This window comes from Propithecus coquereli, unplaced genomic scaffold (genome assembly GCF_000956105.1).
Source record: "Propithecus coquereli isolate 6110/MARCELLA unplaced genomic scaffold, Pcoq_1.0 Scaffold63, whole genome shotgun sequence".
Taxonomy (NCBI): domain Eukaryota; kingdom Metazoa; phylum Chordata; class Mammalia; order Primates; family Indriidae; genus Propithecus; species Propithecus coquereli.
Window position 1 is genome coordinate 4,189,836 of NW_012152285.1, and position 19,037 is coordinate 4,208,872.

At 34.0% G+C, this 19,037-nt stretch overlaps 1 protein-coding gene across 1 annotated transcript in view; it reads left to right on the forward strand.

Annotated features, from left to right (window-relative positions):
• The first annotated feature begins 6,004 nt into the window (after nucleotides 1-6,004).
• LIPJ (lipase, family member J) overlaps nucleotides 6,005-19,037 on the forward strand; it is a 37,788-nt gene continuing 24,755 nt past the window's right edge. The window contains 7 exon segments of the mRNA XM_012659713.1: nucleotides 6,005-6,022; nucleotides 7,849-7,969; nucleotides 11,127-11,325; nucleotides 11,865-11,974; nucleotides 13,475-13,558; nucleotides 13,561-13,610; nucleotides 13,995-14,141. Coding sequence (XP_012515167.1) covers nucleotides 6,014-6,022; nucleotides 7,849-7,969; nucleotides 11,127-11,325; nucleotides 11,865-11,974; nucleotides 13,475-13,558; nucleotides 13,561-13,610; nucleotides 13,995-14,141 — 720 coding nt within the window. The 5' untranslated portion in view covers nucleotides 6,005-6,013.

Consider the following 19,037-nt stretch of genomic DNA (forward strand, 5'->3'; position numbering starts at 1 on the left):
CCTTTATTTATTTATTGTCTTTCCCTTACTAGAATTTAAGCACCAAGAGGGTAGAAACTTCGTCATATTCAGTACAGTATCCCTGGCAACTAGAATCAAAGTTAGAATTCTCAGAGACTATGAGGGTTCGGTAACTGTTTGCTTAGAAGATATACAAGACTTTGAGGATAATACTTTTAAAGCAAGATAGGCTGGATGGTAACTCGACTGGATGATTTCAACATCAAATACCCTTTCCCAGAGAGTACTTTCTTATGGTATAATATGACTGTAATAATATAAAAATGTGTCCATCAGCAAATGGTGGCTTTACATGAATAATTATGGACATAAAATTTCTGTGGTATTTATTTAGATTTACATTATTTAGATTACATTGAATATATTTAAAGGTGCAATGAACATTTTATTTTAAAATGTTAATATTTACAATTACCAGGAATTATATCCATTGTCAGTAAAATTATGATGAAAAATTTTAGATATCAACGTAATTATTTGTGGAGATACTTAAGAAAAACTCCTTTGGGGAGTTCTATAAGCAAAAATGTTTAGATGGCATTGGATAAAGAATTTCTACTGTCCTGTCCAGTATATGTAATCATCCAATCTAGGAATAAAATATAATGATTTCCTGTCTTTCCCCTTCTTAGCCAAGTCTTGTGGTGTTTCACATCTGCCACCTTTCTTGTCTGTCATCTCCTGGCTACCGAGTCCAAGGGCAAGCTTTTATTATTTTTCACTTAAACTATTATTGTAGCATCCTGATTGGTTTCCCAAATCAACTCACCCCACTGTAATACACTATGCCAGATAAACTTCTCTTAGAACAACTCCAGTCTGTTCTACTTCATATTCAAAAACTTTGAATGGCTTTTCTTTTTTCTCCTAACAAATGAAATATAAATTCTTCAGTCACATAACAAGACCCTCCATTAGGGTTCACTACAAATGTACTATGACCTTGCTACACTCCTTGGATACTGTCTGTTTTGTCACCTGTTTCCTCTTCCCCCTTCCTAGAATACCCTCCCTTGTATTTCTGCTAGTTCAAATGTCATAGATCCACTTCCAAAATCTCCTCTTGATAATGAAGAAATGCTATATTGTGTACTGGGAAGTCCCCTAATGTTTTGTTTTGTAGCACATATGCTAGTTTACATTAAGAGTGATTTATGTATTTATAATATCTTTTCCCTATCAGACTATAAAATATTGTGAATAATTATAATTGTTTTTTGTTTTCTGCAGTGCTTTAACATAGTTCTTATACGAGATAGGTGTTCAGTAACTACGTCTTCAACTGAGTTAAATTCCTTGACTGAAGGGGCACTTGTGTGTTGCAGATAAAGAAGCAATCACTTAACTTTAGCTATTAGAAATTGGCATTCTGTTGTAAACATTTACCAGAAGTAACTTGTCACTTTTGCTCAGAGGTGGGCCACACCAGTGAGGCCAAAACTTTCCCCAAAGGAAATTTAGAATCTCTTTAACTATAGAGCAAACACTGAGTTCAGTGATAATAATCCTAATTATAATAGCAAGGTTTTATCTAATAGCATTTACCAGGAACAATTCTAAGCACTTTACTTATATATATTAACTCTTGAAACCCAAGAATAGACAATTATTGTCAGAAATCAGGTTTGTATCAATAAAGCTAAAATAGCTGTATCTGCCTATCAATATTTACTGGCATTATATCCAATAATCCCAACAGATCTATTCATTTAGCTATATAGAGTTACAAATTTCAGGGAAGAAAATATCTTTGATAGTAAACATTTAGTCCAGTTTTTTCATTTTGTAAATGAGTAAACTAAAGCCCCGAACTACTAGCTTCCTGAAAAATTTAGTAGTAGATTAAATCTCAAATATACTAGCTTTTCAATCTATTATATAACTCCAGGATGTTTGCAGTTTTGTATTTTGAAGGGTTTTAAAATTCTAGTGAGATTTTATTTATACCTTTTTCATTTTTAAACTTGGTACCTTCTATAATTTCAAACTGACAGAAAGATTGAATGAGTAATACAAAGACTTCCTGTATACTTTTTACAGAATCACCAATTGTATACATTTTTCACCATTTGTTCTTATTCACTATATAGATGTGTGGAGTTTTTTTCTGTACTGTTTGAGAGTAATTTACCCCTAAATATTTCAATGTGCATTTCCTAAGAACAAGAACATTTTCTTACATAATCACAGTATAATTATCGGGGAATTTAACATTGATATAATGCTTTTATCTAATAAACAGCTCATATTAAAATTTTATTAGTCATTCCAATAACGTTCATAGCCATTTTCTGCTCCCTTCTTGAAGATAACACATTGAGCTTAATTATGTGTCTTTAATCTAGAAGTGTTCCTCAAACTTTCTTTGGATACCACTACCATGGCATTTTTGAATAATACAGGAGAGTTATTTTATAAAATGTCTCTCGATGTGAATTGTAATCTAATCTCATGATTATATTCAAGTTACACATTTTTGACAAGAATAGTATACAAGTCATATTCTGTGTTCTTCTCAGTGCATCATTTCAGAAAGCATATGATGTCACTTTGTTCCAATATTGATGACTTTTTTTTTTGTAAATTTTGATCATTTGGTTCCGATGGTGCCCACTAGGTTTAGCCACTTTTCTCTTTGTAATTCATAAAAGATTTATGAAGAAATTCTTGAGACTGTGTAAATATTCTGTTGCTCATCAAATTTTTACCCACTGGTTTTAGCGTCCATTCATGATTTTTTTAACTCTATTGTTCCTTCTCGTCTATTACGTGGCATTGTTGACCTAAAAGAAAGAAGCTAAGGCAAAATTAATATAATTAGAGAATTTATTTGTGCAAAGCTTGAGAATTGCAACCTGGGATCATAGATTCAATTTGCCTGATTAGCAGCAGTTACAAGTGGATTTTTAAAGGCAAAAAAGGGGGACAGGGAGTGACAAAGTTATTTGTCAGGAATTCTCATTGGTTTACAGAAATAACATCAATTAGTGATTAGCTATACATTATTAAGCTATACGGTGTGGGTTATAGTGTCCAGCGTGGCATTATTAGGTTAATTTATAGCTACTTGTGGCAATAGCAAGAAGTTTTAAGAGATGAATACGTGGCTACAGGAAGGAGTGTGATGTAATTGCTGTCTCATTTTAATGTCTCTCTGAGCCTGGTAATTAGGAGGACTTGCATTCCTCAGATAAAAGTTCTTTTCTCAGCATTTACTGTAAGGAAGTATTCTTCCTGTTATTTTTTTATTTATTTGGACTTAAGGATCCCCATTTTATTCAATAGGTTATAACCAATTATTATGATTACTTGCCATTATACAAATTGTCTCTAATTCCCAGTGGGAGTCCCTTCAAGCTGACTCCTGTAGTCTTTTGATACAACCTTGAGATTCTTTGAGCACTTCCTTACTCTTTGGAGCAATAAGATTTTTCACAGCTCATCTTTTACTTCTCTTCCCCTACCTGGCTTCAGTCATTTCTCCAAAAAGTCCTGATTTCTTTTAGAAGCAAATGGCAATTTGAAACAAAGTTTGGGTGTGTTCATTGAGACTGGGTAGCTATTGTTTCTAGACTATCACAGCAGACAGATCTGGGACACACACACACACACACACACACACACATGCGTGCACACATGCACACGCACACCCGTGTATGTATGTTTGTATATGTATCTGTATTTTTAAAACATAAGTTCAAACTGAAACCTCCAATTCCAATTCAGTATTTCAGGGTTCATTCTAGTCTTTCCATTCTCCATATTTGTAATTTCCTTCACCAACAGTGAGAAACATTACTTCCATTATTCTCAATTAGATTGATGATGTTTTTTTTTAGTTAATTTTTCTATTTGGTGCAAGGTATGAACCAAATTTCATGTATTTGCATATGGATATCCAATTGTTTCAGCATGTTTGTTTTAGACTGAATTACCTTTGCACCTTTGTTGAAAATCAATTGAGCATGTAGGGTTTTTTTGGGCGGTGGCAAAGAAAATTTATTAATTTTGAATATCACATTCTAAAATTTCAAAGTCTATTTAAAGAATTATATCTGGAAATATTGTTGGGTAAAAAATAGTTAATTCATAAAAATCATAAAAAATTCATAAAAATAAATCATAATAAAAGGAGAAAGAAAAAATGGCAAATAGAAAAGAAAATTTCCACAAAGGAGCTTTTTTCAGTTCTTTGAATCTGGATTGCACATTCGGTTGTGACAAGGTATTTATAACAAACAGGATATAATTATACAGATCAAATTATTCAAATTTGAAAATGAGATTTCTGCATGTCCAAGGAAAAAGCATCCATTACTAGCACCACCAACCCTCAAATATATACTACATGTAATATAAAATGGGCAACATTTGTGACCTCTGCAAGACAGACACCTCTTCACTGTAGCAGTTATCTTTTATCCTAAATTTAACTTACTGCTTCATCATAGGTAATTTTCTTTCCAATTTGATTTCAAAACCAGTTTATGTATATGAGAAAATAAACATGTTCAATATTTAATCTGATAACAATCCAGATTAAAATAATGTTTCTAAAAAATGACTTGCCTTGCCTTGAATTCCTGTACTTGCATTTAAAACTAGCTGCAGTAATTTAAATATTTAAATATTTGTTTGATTTTAAAAACCCACACTGGACCTAGGAAAAACTTTTGTCTGTGGAGGTGTGGCTTGCAGGAAGCTGTCAATTACTGCAATGTATTTATTAGTGTTATATTACTTATATTCTCTCAGTGATAAAAAAAACGTAGTGATATAAGGATTGCTTCTTGCATTGAAAAGGAAGCAGAAATTCATTTAAATATACATGCATGAGAATTCCTTACCCTCATTTAAAATAGGGAAGAAAACAGTTTTTGAAGATTTATTTTTCATTTTTATCTTTCCTACTTAAATGTATTTTGTCACCATAGTGGAAGTTTAATGAATAAATTATATTCATCTATACTTGAATGTTGAATCAGCCTGTGTTTCTGGGATGAACTTCACTAGATCAGGATGTAATATCTTTTTTATATATTGTTGGATTTAATCTGCTAATATTTTGGTGAGAATTTTGGCATTTATATTCATAAGGGATATTGATCTGGAGTTTTCTTTTCTTTAATATGACTTCATAAAATTAATTGGGAAGGGCTCCTTTTCTATTTTCTGGAAGAGATTATACAAAATTAGCATTATGTCTTTTTTTTTTTTTTTTGGGACAGAGTCTCGCTTTGTTGCCTGGGCTAGAGTGAGTGCCGTGGTGTCAGCCTAGCTCACAGCAACCTCAAACTCCTGGGCTCAAGCAATCCTTCTGCCTCAGCCTCCCGAGTAGCTGTCTATATATTTTTAGTTGTCCAGATCATTTCTTTCTATTTTTTTTTAGTAGAGACGGAGTCTCGCTCTTGCTCAGCTGGTCTCGAACTCCTGACCTTTAGCGATCCACCAGCCTAGGCCTGCCAGAGTGCTGGGATTACAGGCGTGAGCCACCGCGCCCGGCCAGGTCCCATTTATTTATTTTTGTTGCTGCTGTGATTGCTTTGGGTGTCTTCTTCATAAATTCTTTGCCTAGGCTGATGTCTATAAGAGTTTTCCCAACATTTTCTTCTAGAATTCTTAAGGTTTCATGCCTTAGGTTAAAGTCTGTTATCCATTGTGAGCTGATTTTTGTGAGAGATGAGAGGTGGGGATCGGGTTTCAATATATGTTGTACATCTTTAGCTAAGTTATTTATTAATAATTCTTCAGAGCCTCAATTTTCTCATCTGAAAATAGTGTTCCCTACCTCACAGAATTCGCTACCTCACAGAATTGTTTGCTGCAATTTTATAAATGGTATTATTTACTGCAATTTTAATAGTATAAACATTTTCCTTTTATACATAGGTCTCAAATGTGGTGTCTTTTCACGGTGATATATTTCATCCTAATTCTTGGAACTACTCACAGTGTCCTTCGAAATCGAAGACCTGAGAACCCTGAAACAAATATGAATATTGTAAGTTGTTAGGAAATAAATCTAAGCTGGTGAAATAACAGAGAATGCTACTGCAAATTTTGAAGTTTTAAGTTAATAGATTTATAATCAAATGCATGTTTCTGCATTTATATATTTTGGTATGGGTCAATTAATGTTCCTCATCTGCTGTTCTATAGCTTACAGTTCCCCCTTCAGACTTATTCTCTATGATGAAATTATATATAAATATATTCAGAATTTTATGGAGAACCTATAAATTCTCTCTTCTATACAGTCACATATATACAAATTTCAGATATAAGATTAGATGTATGCATAGATATGTAAACATTTGTGGATATACATATATTTTAAAATCGTATAGGGGAGTTAGGTAAAAGTATGAGTGACTTGTAGAAAAGAAAATATTAGTGGACTAGTTCTTGAGATATCTCCTTGAGGGAAAAAGGGTGTTTTTTTGTTTGCTTTATTCTTGAATCCCTAGTGTATACGATTGGTGCTTAGTAGGTGTTCTATAAGTATTTATTACCTGAATGAATCAGTAAATTAGTGAAAATGAAAATAGATAGGTGTAAGTTGAGGGAGAATACCAAGGTTCATCATTACATAATGGGTTAGAAATGGCAAAACATCTAACTTAGTTGGCTAGCAATTTCTTGCTAAAAGGTTTGCTTTTCCAGAGATTAATAAAGGATGTTCCTATTTGGCCAACTGAAGCCTAAAAAGGGACACAAAATCTCGACCCATCCTTCCCCTCGCCATCATTTAAAAAAACTCTGAGTTGTTGAAAATTATACTCTATAGCTATTGTATCAGTCAGAGTTCAGTCAGAAAAGGAAACACCTCCAGCTTTCCAAATAGGAAAGATTTTAATATAAGGAATTAGACACTTTACCATTGAAAAGACTTGAGTAGCAAAGATCAGGGGAGCAGCTGATTTTCATGAAATTAATAAGTGAGCAGAGCAGAGAGGTGGCTGCCAACAACCTCTGCTGCCCACAGCTCAAAGCAAGTGACTCCCAGAAATTGCAGGGAAGCTACAATCTCAGCTACCTGCAGCACCTAAGCAGATGGTTCACAGGAACTCACCAGAAAGCTCCATACACCTCACCTTTGTCCCCTTCCCATCTGCCTACGACTGCTGTCAGAGAATAATGACTTCTGCTCTGCCACCCTTCAACTTTCACAAGACTTCACAGAATCTCACGCAAAACCATCCTGGAAAGGAATTCTGAGAAACATAACTGCAGACATCTTTGCAATGATGATGTAATGATGAAGATGGTATAGAAGGAAGTAAAAAAGATGCTGAGTTAACTCTGTGCAGACAATCTGGCACACCCATTGAGAATGGAGGTCTTGTGATTTTTTTTAATCTTTGGTGTGTGATTTGCAGATTTGAAGTTTGTTATTGATTCTGTATTGAGTGGATTTCCTTTCACAGGCTTACACTGTTTGCACAATGGTAACAGATTGCCAACTGATTTTTTCACTCCTTCCCTGAATAGTTGCTGAGCTCCTACTATGTAGCAAGTGCTGGGCATATACTAGTGAACAAGACAGACAAGATCCCTGACTTGCACTCTGACCAAAGAGTGTAAGATAGTAAGAAAGTGAACAAATTGAGCAGGATAATTTCTTTTTTTTAACAGCTTTATTGAGGTATATTTTAAGCTTGCACTCTGACCAAAGAGTGTAAGACAGTAAGAAAGTGAACAAATTGAACAGGGTAATTTCTTTTTTTAACAGCTTTATTGAGGTATATTTTACATGTCATAAAATTCACCCATTTTCACTGTAAAAAAAATAAAAATAAATAAAAAGTTTGCTTTTTGTTTATCTAGAGCCAAATTATTTCCTACTGGGGCTATCCTGATGAAGAGTATAATATTGTAACTGAAGACGGTTATATCCTTGGCCTTTATAGAATTCCTTATGGGAAAACAAACAATAACAACAATTCAGGTAATATTCAATTGAAGATAGACTGGTGACTATCTGGGGCCTAAATTTCTTAACTTTTCCAGGTCTTCTCAGTGAATTCAGGACAAGAAAGGAATCTTAAGATTAAGTGAACAGTTAACTTCTCATGTATCTTCCTGCATGCTTCAAGAAGAGAATTTGATTCTCCTTTGGTTTTCTGTTCATAGGGTGGTTGTGGTAAAACACAAGTTGTTTCTCCAAGGTTTATTTTGTTGATCACTTTGCTCATACGTGTTGATTCTCTAGATTGTTTTTGATGAGGAATTAAAAATGCTCTGAAATGCAATTACATTATTATTCTGTAGGTTTGAAGAAAGGCTGGTAAAAATTTGCTTCTGTGTCTTCACAATTATCTCCTCTAATAATAGCAGAGGGATCAGGTTGGTAGCAGCCTTGTGGTTCTTTATTCCAACTGTAAATATATATACATATATATATACACATATACATACAAACATACACACACACACACACATATCAGCAGAGTATGTACAAAATAGACTAGAATTTGTCAGAAGACCTGGGTTTTAATCCTCGATCTGCCACTTACTGGTAGAATATATAATGAATTACTTTTGCTTATTCATATAATTGCCCAAATAAAAGCCAAATATTTCTTTCTTTTCTCTTCAGATTTTCTCCGTGAAAAAAATGTTTCTCATATTATGGGGCACCCTCTCATGTTTTCTTTTGCATATTAAAGTATACTTCAGAGAAGACATTAATTTGAAACAATCTAAATCAATGTAATTTTGGATACTTATATCTAGTAGGCAGAAAATTTTAACATACATTTAACAAAATAACAGCAATTATCCCTCAGGGAATGACCTCATTTTGCAAGTACTATAATAAAATATTTAAAGATAATTTTAAAATACTCTAAACAAGTGCTTTAGAGTGCTCTAGAAACAGAGACCGAGAAAGGGATTCAGATGAATCTGATTTATTGATGGACTACTGTCAGGAGAAAGGAATGTGGAAATTAGGATAGGGTAGAGAAGGAGCTAAGGAAGCCTGTGACTCAATTGGGAAAAGCTAAAAAGTGATCTCAGAGGAGCTGAATTGCACTACAGAGATGGTCCCACCTTGAAGTTAGAGAGCTAGGTTTTTGCATTCCCCTATCAGTTAATTATTGCCTGAAGGCTACCCCTAAAAGAAGGTGTAATCTTCTGGGTGAGGAAATTCACATTTGGCCAAGGGCAATTTCATAGAGAAAGGAGCAATAGTGAACCCTCAGGAAGCAACATTAAGGCCATAACTAGTACTCATAAATTGCCCCCTCCACCATCCATTCTAGATTTCTCTACCGCTGAGCTAGCTTGCCTAATGTAGTAAGCTGGGCCCTCATTCCTAAGGGCTACCATATATATGTCAGGTCACAGTTTTTGTACTTGTGCATGTACAGTTAAAATAGGGCATGGAGTAGCAAAAGATGACTCAGTGGATCACCCTAATACCAAATATATTTCTCCCTTTCATCATTTTTTATCAGCAGCCCTATTTCTTTATGATAATCAGGGTAAATTACCCCTGCCAGTATAGTGACTGCTTTTTCTGCTTCCTTCAGTAATGAGGAGCCCAAAATGACCAGGCAGTGGTCATAGCTGTTAAGTTTATTAGGATACTTACAGTGCCTTGGTGAAAGCATTTTCTCTCTGGGAATCAGGGCCTCTTCATCTATATGGCCTAAAATTGTGAGGACAGGAAGCACTACTGGGAGTGATGGTGAGTGAGACCACTCCTAAACCCTCCTCTTCTTTCTCAGACCCATGTATTCTACTTATTGGAGAATCAGCAATGTATTATAGACATTTGTTTAAGGTATATAATAAATCCTAAAGGATAGCACCCATACTTACAGGATGTCATCCTCCAGATGGCATCTCCATTGAGCCTTCAAGGGGTTGTTTCATTGCTCCTCAGGTTGGCAGTGTCTTGATGGGAGTTTTATGATAGGACCAGTGGATACCATAGCCATGTGCCAATGGATGCATCTTCTTTGACATGAAATGGGCTTCCTTTTTAAAATGTATTATTTAAAATGTGTATGAGTCTTCTTATTAGTATAAGATTGCCAGGAATGTGGCCAATGTTCCCCGCAAAAAACTGGGTCCCTTTGGTAGAGTTGCAAGGGATAAGAAAATAATAGAGAAAAATGGAAAATAAAAGAATACACAGAGACAAAGATATGGTTTTATAAGTTTATGAAGATTATAGGCAAAGTGGGATCTCAGGGGGCCTAGACCTTCTCTGTGGGTCTCAAAAAGCCCCAAATGAGGTCTTGCATGGTAACTTATAGGGAATAGTGAATAATTGCCAGGGGTAACAGATTTACATAACAGCAGGTAGTTCCTCTCAGGTTAACAGATTTTCAAAAGGCTTCTACAGATTCTTTAACTAATTCTATCTACATGAGCAAATGGCAATAAAATCCTTCAAAGGTTGACTTCTAAGTTCTAACGTAAGTTTATCACTTAACAGAGGGGTTAAACAGAGATATGTTGGCTCCATATTTATTAGGTTATTGTGAATGGAGACAGGTAGTCTAGAGTGTTAAAACAAGAGCTTTGCTTCTAGCCATTCGGGAAGCTGTCTGTTCTGGGGGGCACTCCATTGTCAGCTCTCAGCCTGTAGTTTTTAGCAGATTCACTTTGCTTTACAAAGCAAATCCAAACCTTTAGGTCTGAGAAACGCAGCGCTTTGTGGGATACAGCCGCTACTGTCTTTCAGAGACGCCCTTCCGAGTGTAACAGCATTTGAAATGTAAACCAACACGTTCACATATTCCTTCAGGGCAAAGCGCTGCAAAACTCCTAAGACAAATCCTGTCTGCAAACATGTTTAATATTAATTCATGGAGCAACATAAGATTTTTTATTATTATCTATACCTAATATTTATATATTAAATTGGGACATGACATAATTGCCTACTTGGTTATTTGAAAGAAATCCATTTCTGAACTATATTAAAAGCTTTGACATATGATGGGATTAAACATAGTTAACTTACCCCATTTATGCAAACAATTATAAAAATTTTCAAACTATCATATAGTGAAAGTTTGGATTTCAGATAAGAGATTTTCATGTATATACTACAAAATTAAAAAAAAAATTCTGCATTTTTTTTCCAGTTCAGAAGCTTGTTGTATACTTACAACATGGTTTGCTCACATCTGCCAGCAACTGGATATCTAATCTTCCCAACAATAGTCTGGGCTTCATTCTGGCAGATGCTGGTTATGATGTGTGGATGGGAAATAGCAGAGGAAATACGTGGTCCAGGAAACACTTGTATCTGGAAACGAGTTCCAAAGAATTCTGGGCTTTCAGGTACAGATAAAATGAAGTAATATTTAGTTTTATTTTATAAAAGTATTAAGCTTTTTTTCCTTTTTGAATGAAATAAAATAAAATTTAGACCTGACTCTTTTCTCAATTCAGGACTTTCCATAGACCATTAAAATTTATTTAAATTTTAGCATGAAGATTAGAACACTTGTTTGACTTTGAGTTTCTAATTTTTCAGCAATAACCTTTGCTTCTTACATAGTACCTTATTGATTGATCCCATCCTTGTTTTAACTACTCTTCCTTTCTATAACTCATATATTTTGTCTACCTTACTGTATTTAAAATATACAAACACCCTCTTTATAAGACTGCCTTGTTGTAGGTATTTTATTTCTCTGACTTTGGGTTCCCCGCAGAAACAAGTATCTATTCAGTAGGTGCATTATACCACATAACTTCTTGATTAATATCCAAAGAGGGTTGAAAATTGTCTTTGTTCATTTAGCTATTTATTATCTTGAAATGTTACTATAACATTAGCAGAAAGTGCTATATTTATTTTCCTCTTTCTTTTGTAGTTTTGATGAGATGGCAAAATATGACCTTCCGGCCTCCACTGATTTCATCATGAAGCAAACGGGACAAGAGGAAATGTTTTATGTAGGCCATTCACAGGGCACTACTATTGGTATGCCAAGAAAGATTATTGCTAATATCTCTCAGTTGCTTTTTAAGGTTGTAGATACACTTCTTAAGGTTGTAGAAAAGCTTCTAGACCTCTAAGTGAAACAAAGCAAAACTGTGAGATAAACAGCATAGCAGCATGCCCTAGTTTACCTGCTGCTTTGATTCCGCATGAAATCTTCTCTAATCACAAAGAATTGATTGTAAATACAAGGTTGTTTGTGGCTTTTGTTATTTCAAATTGTATAAAAGTTAGATATCCATGCTGTTAAAGATCAAAGTGAGATATAACTATCATTTGGAACAAATGAAAAAAATCATTTGTTCCACGAATAGAACTTTCACATTATTTTTCCTTTTGAAATTACAGCATAGGGTTTTATGAGTGGGAAAGACTTGAAAAGGCTATATATGTGTTTGCATTTAGGACAGATCAAACTTAAGAAATGTATAAAAATGAGGAAAGTTTTGATATTTAAAGATGACTAGAAAAGAACTTTAATCAGAACCTTAATGCCTATCTAATGCATAATAACTTTACATTCAGAAATAAATTCCCTAAGACCTAACATAATTCTCTTACATGATACTATAAATTTCTTTACTCTTATTCTTTCTACTTTGCAGATCAAAAAAGCCATTTTATAACAGAACCTCATATTTAAAAAGTCTTTTCTAGGCTGAAAAGTATAATTTTCTCATAGGAATAATCCACTTCCTACTAGAGAAAGTATGTTGAGTAACAATCTAATCTCATATTCCATAGATCTTTTCTCTGAAATATATTAACCATATATATGACTTTTAGTCCAAATTCTCATCAGCTGTTCAATTAACTAAAACCAGGAATGCCTGAAAAAAAAGGTAATGTACTAGAATTTATTAACTTATGATATATATTTATTTGATTATTTGAATTCAGAACCCAACCAAAGTTAAGTAAATAACCAATCAGAATAGAGATGTGTAAGTAGACACATTAGCTTGATAAGATAGCAAATGGGAAAAATTACTATTTTCATACTAATCACTCTAAACTATCATTAAAATATAACGTTTTGTATCTGCTGTATAATAAAGCAAGGAATTTTAAAAATTATTAAAAATAAATATTAAAATAATTTGAAATTTATTCTCTCACCTAAAGTATAAGATTCATCTGTCTGAAAATTTCACTTATCTCATTTTCACCATTGCCAGTTATACAAATGTTTGATATTATTCCTGATTTTCAAATTATGGTGTTATAAGTCTGATTTATTGCTAAATTATCTTCCTTTATGATATAGATATTTTAAAAATACTAATTGTTGGCATTATGTTGGGATCAATATAATGTCACATATCAGGTGATCAAAAATATTTCACAAATGAATTAAGAAATGAATGACTAAATTAATTCTTCAGAGACTATATTTCAACTTATGTCCTCCATGTTGTCATCTCTCATGTGCTAATATTTGGTTAAGAATAACTTACTAATTTGTATCTTATTTTCTTTCAGGTTTCATAACATTTTCCACAATACCAAAGATAGCTGAAAGAATCAAAATATTTTTTGCCTTAGCACCAGTTTTCTCCATTAAATATTTAAAAGCCCTTTAATTAAGATGACATACAAATGGAAGTCATTAGTCAAGGTATATTTTACCTTTCTTTTGTATCAGCGATAACCCAAGTGACAATGATGCTGTGCTTTCAAAATAAGAGGTCTTGACTATTTTTGCACAGCCACGTGTGTGAATTGCGATTTTCAGTTGCATTTACGCTGGATTCTTGCCTTTATTTCTACAATAGAAATAAAGGAATAGAATTTTACTTATATTTTTAGATACCTCATTGTGAGAGAAAATCCAGCAATCAAACTATCTCTATATCCTGCTTCCAAGATTTTTCCTTAATTTAAAAATTTAAAGCTACTGTTAGTTAATTCATTTGGTTGTATTCATAGTGAACTCACCACATCATTTCTTAATTAATTATTGTGGTCTTCCAAATATGGATAAAATAAATTTATTTTACAGGGTTTTTCTGGCAACAAAGACTTCTTACCTAAAACCTCATTTAACAAATTTATTGGTTCAAAGCTGTGTTCACTACAGATTTTTAATAAGCTTTGCCTTGATACCTTGCTTATGATGTTTGGAAATGACCCAAAGAACTTAAATATGGTGAGAACAAATTTTATTTGAAATGTATTTTTGCCAATATTTGAAAAGCAGCTCTTAATAGTGCGTACATATGCCTTGTGTGTCATTTTGTGATTCATCCACATATACTAGCAGTTAGATTCTTAGCCTATCTGATTTTATGACTATACCAGCATTGTGAAACTAACTTGCATTAGCTGGGATTATTTTGCTTCCATATTTGTCTTGCTCTCTGTAAAGATTAGAGAGCAGCTAATGTGATGGGATATCTTTAGTAGCCTTTGCTACTGGATATTGGTTTCCTGATACTTCTCATATTTAGGTCTTCTTCTATTCACTCGTTTGTCATAACTCCTCCTCTTACACCCTTGTTCCTAATACTCCTTTCCTTCCTTGTTGATCCTTTCATAATTATAATTAGTGCTTGCCAATTATCTTTAAGCTGTTAGCATTAAGCAATGCTAGAGTGGAGTTTCCCACTCCAGTTTCCCTGGAGTGGGAAACTGTTGTGGTGCTCAAGGTACTATTACGAGACCTTTTAGATTGATTGTGTATAGGTTCTTTTAAAGGTATATGCATTCATTCTAAGATTTTTAATCTCATTAAATTAAAAATTCAGATTTGCAGAAACAATTGTGACATTTGGACTAGTGGCTTATTCTTGTAGCTGGGCCTTTTAAGAACTTCATTGAGAACCAATTTGTACATCTAAAGAAAGGGGTTCTCTCAATTCCCAAACACATTTTCATGCCGTAAGGACATGTTGATTTTTTCTACCTCAAGAAGGTCTTGCCTTATTCTCAGGATATATAGACAATTATACAAATGTGAAATAAATGTTTCACAATACAAGAAATGAACTCAGTTCTCACCTTTTTTGCCCGTAAAGGTGTGAGCAATGTACCTTCTGCCATAGAAGGCAAAAGAGACTATTTTCACATTCTTCTGTCTATCTAATGGTATGCACCTACTATGAGACTGGAACATAATAAATATGATCTTTATTTTTGCTTGCCTTATTCATTAATTCTATGTCTTGAGTAACACATTTATTTGGCCCTACTATATTTTTTGTAATTATACTGTGGTGTCTCTGAAAATTCCTTTTCTGTGAATTATTACAACAGCTTATACTATGTTTTCCTAGCCTTCAAATTTGTGGGAATCCCTTCTGTATTATAAGTATTGTAAGTTATAATACGGTGTGTCCTAAGTTACCTGCAACTATAGAAAGTTGGAAGTAGAAAATTTTTACACATAATGTAAAAATTACACATAATGTATTTGGGAACAGTAAATATGATGCTATAGTTCAGCTTGAATCAGTCCTCTTGAGCCTATCAGGATCTGTGGAGAAAGTAGGGTCTGGCTTGGAATTGCTTTACTAGAGCCAGTATGAAAAAACAGAAGAGAATCTTGTAGTTTGTAAAAAGGCAGTGAGTGGAATTAGACCAATGTCACTCAGGTATAGGAAACCAACCAAAGAGAATTGAAAGCAAGCCATGATGCAAGGGAGAACAGGTGGTAAAAACTCTCATCAATGTAACTTGCAAAATATGACATCAAACAACCAAGAATTTGACTTTGTCCCGTTTTACAATTCTTTAATAATGGTTTAGAAAAATAAATTCTAACACTTGTAATCAGAAATGAGCCTGAGCTATCTAAGTGCAGTTATCAAGGATGTGTAGTTATGAAGTGGGTCCCTTTGAGGGACTAGAGTTCTTTTTTATCTTTCTGATAAAGTTCAAGAAGAAATTCTGGAAAACATTTCAGATTACTTGTGAACAGGCATGATGGACATTTATGAGAGCTACTTGTAAGCTCCTTCATCCAGAAGGATGACTAGAATGATGTGCTTTGGGTTATGTAAGCCTCTGACTCACATTAGGTAAATAGTAATGACCCATGATGGAAGGATATCTGGAATGTACCATATTGCTTCATTATAATACATTCAAAAAAATGTTTTTTTTAAAGACTACCTTTGCTTCATTGTATTTATGTGGGTCTATTTCTGTGCTTTTTATTCTGTTACATTGATTTATTGGTCTATAGTTGGGTTCTGGTTTTTTTTATTTCTGCATATTATGGGGGTACAAATGTTTAGGTTACATAAGTTGCCCTTGCCCCCTACTCCCCCTGGGTTCTGTTTTTTGATCCATTCTGACAATCTCTGTCTTTTAATTGGTATATATATAGGCTATTGACATTTAAGGTGATTTTTTTTGTGTGGTTGGTTAATATTTATGATATTAGTTTTATTGTATATTCATTATCTTTTTTTTGTTCTTATTGTTGTCTTCAACTCTTTTTCTGCCATTGTGGGGTTTTTATTTTGGGGGGGATTTTATGATTCAACTTTCTCTCCTTTTTTTAGCATAACAATTATAATTTTTTAAAAACTACATTTAGCAAGGGCCTTTTTGCAGCAGCATTAATTACATGGTGAAAGGCAGAAAGACAAAGAAGCCAAAGGGGACCAAACTTGCCTTTTAAAATGGCATTAATCCCACCCATGTAGACAAAGCCTTCATGGTGCAATCACCTCCCAAATGTTCCGCTTCCCAACACTGCTGCAATGGCAACCACAATGGCAACCAAATTTCACACCCATTTTGGAGGGGACAAACATTTAAACCATAGTAGTTACCTTCTTAAGAGTTTTGTCTTATTTAACTGGTTGTCAAAGCTAATTTTTAGACTCTTTAAGGTGTGTATACTTCCCTTCAATTCTCTTTAATTTAGGGGGCTACTCACCTTAGTAACCTACTGCCTAAAACGAAACTCTGTAGCAGCCACACACACTGATATCTGTTGCTTCTGCCCAGTAAGACAGCCACTCTGTTTGCACTATTTCCCTACACTATTTGGAAAAGTGCTCTCAGGATGAAAGTTGGCACTAATGTAAGGTTTGCTTCTTAGGTTTTTCTTCTGTCAAGGTTTATATCCCTTGGTGATTGCCTTCCAATTTCTGTAAAACTGCATAATTATTTTATAATTTGCATCTGATAACATCTAAAGTATTTGAAAGATTTTTTTAAATAATTTTTTTCATTTGTGTTTGTTCTTATATAGTACCTCTCCCCTTATATGCTTGTTTTTCTTTGAGTGGGGTTTATTGATTTTGAAAAATCATCTTTATATATATATGTGTGTGTGTATATATATTTAAATTTCAGACTATTATGGGAGTACAAACACTATGGTTACATATATTGCTTTGCACTTCCAGAATCAGAGGTACAAGTGTGCCCATTCCCCAGACAGTGCGCACCACACCCATTAGGTGTGACTTTACCCATCCTATCTACCCACCTCCCACCTGCCCAACATCCGATGAATGTTACTTTCTTATGTGTGTAAGTATTGATCAATTAGTACCAATTTAGCAGTGAATACATGTGGTGCTTGTTTTTCCATTCTTATAATACTTCACTTCAAAGAATGGGCTCCAGTTCCATCTAGGATAATACAAGAGGTATTAATTCACTATAGTTTCTTATGGCTGAGTAGTACTCCATGGTATATATAAACCACATTTTATTAATCCACTCATATATTGACGGGGACTTGGATTGTTTCCACATCTTTGCAATTGTGAATTGTGCTGCTATGAACATTTGAGTGCAGATGTCTTTATTATAGCATGTCTTTTTTTTCCTTTGGGTAAATACCCACTGGTAGGACTGCTGGATCAAATGGTAATTCTAGTTTTAGTTTTTTGAGGTATATCCATATTACTTTCCATAGAGGTTGTACTAATTTGCAGTCCCACCAGTGGTGTATAATTGTTCCTATCTCTCCTCATACATGCCAAAATTTGTTGTTTGGGGACTTTTTTTATAAAAGCAAATCTCACTGGAGTTAAGTGTTATCTCATTGTGGTTTTGATTTGAATTCCCCTGATTAGAAATGTTGAGCAAGTGTTCATATGTTCATTGGCCATTAGTCTATATTCTTTTGAAAAGTTTCTGTTCATGTCCTTTGCCCACTTTTTAATGGCATTGTTCAATTTTTTCTTGTTGATTTTCCTAAGTTCTGTGTAGATTCTAGTTATTGACCCTTTATCAGATGTGTAGCATGCAAATATTTTCTCCTATTCTATAGGTTGTCAGTTTGCTCTAATGAAAGTGTTCTTGGCTGTGCAGAAGCTTTTAATTTTATCAGGTCCCATTTATTTATTTTTGTTGTTGCTGTGATTGCTTTTGGGGTTGTGTTCATAAATTCTTTCCCTAAGCTGATGTCTATAAGAGTTTTTCCTACATTTTCTTCAGAATTTTTATGTTTTCATGTCTTAGGTTTAAGTCTGTTATCCATCATGAGTTGATTTTTGTGAGAGGTGAAAAGTGTGGATCCTCATTCTGTCTTCTACATATGGCTATCCAATATTCCATCACCATTTACTGAATAGGGATTCTGTTCTCAGAGTATGTTTTTGTCTGCTTTGTCAAAGATCAGATGACAATATGAGGATGGTTTTATATCTGTATTCTCAGTCCTGTTCCGTTGGTTTGTGTCTCTGTTTTGTGCCAGTACCATGCTGTTTTGGTTACTATAGCCTTGTAGTATAGCTTGAAGTCTAGTAGACTGAATCCTCCTAATTTGTACTTTTTGCTTAAGGTTGCTTTGGCTATATGGGGTCTTCTCTGTTTCCACATGAAGTGTACAATTATTTCTTCTAGATCTGCAAAAAAATTGGTATTTTAATAGGGATTACGTTGAATCTGTAGATCACTTTAGATAGTATAGACTTTTTTTTTTTATTTAAGCATATTATGGGGGTAAAGATGTTTAGGTTACGTATGTTGCCCTTGCCCCCCCTCCCCCCCAAGTCCGAGTTTCAAATATCTCCGTCCTTCGGGTGGTGCGCATTGCACTCTTTGTGTATGAAAATACCCGTCCCCTCCTCCCCCT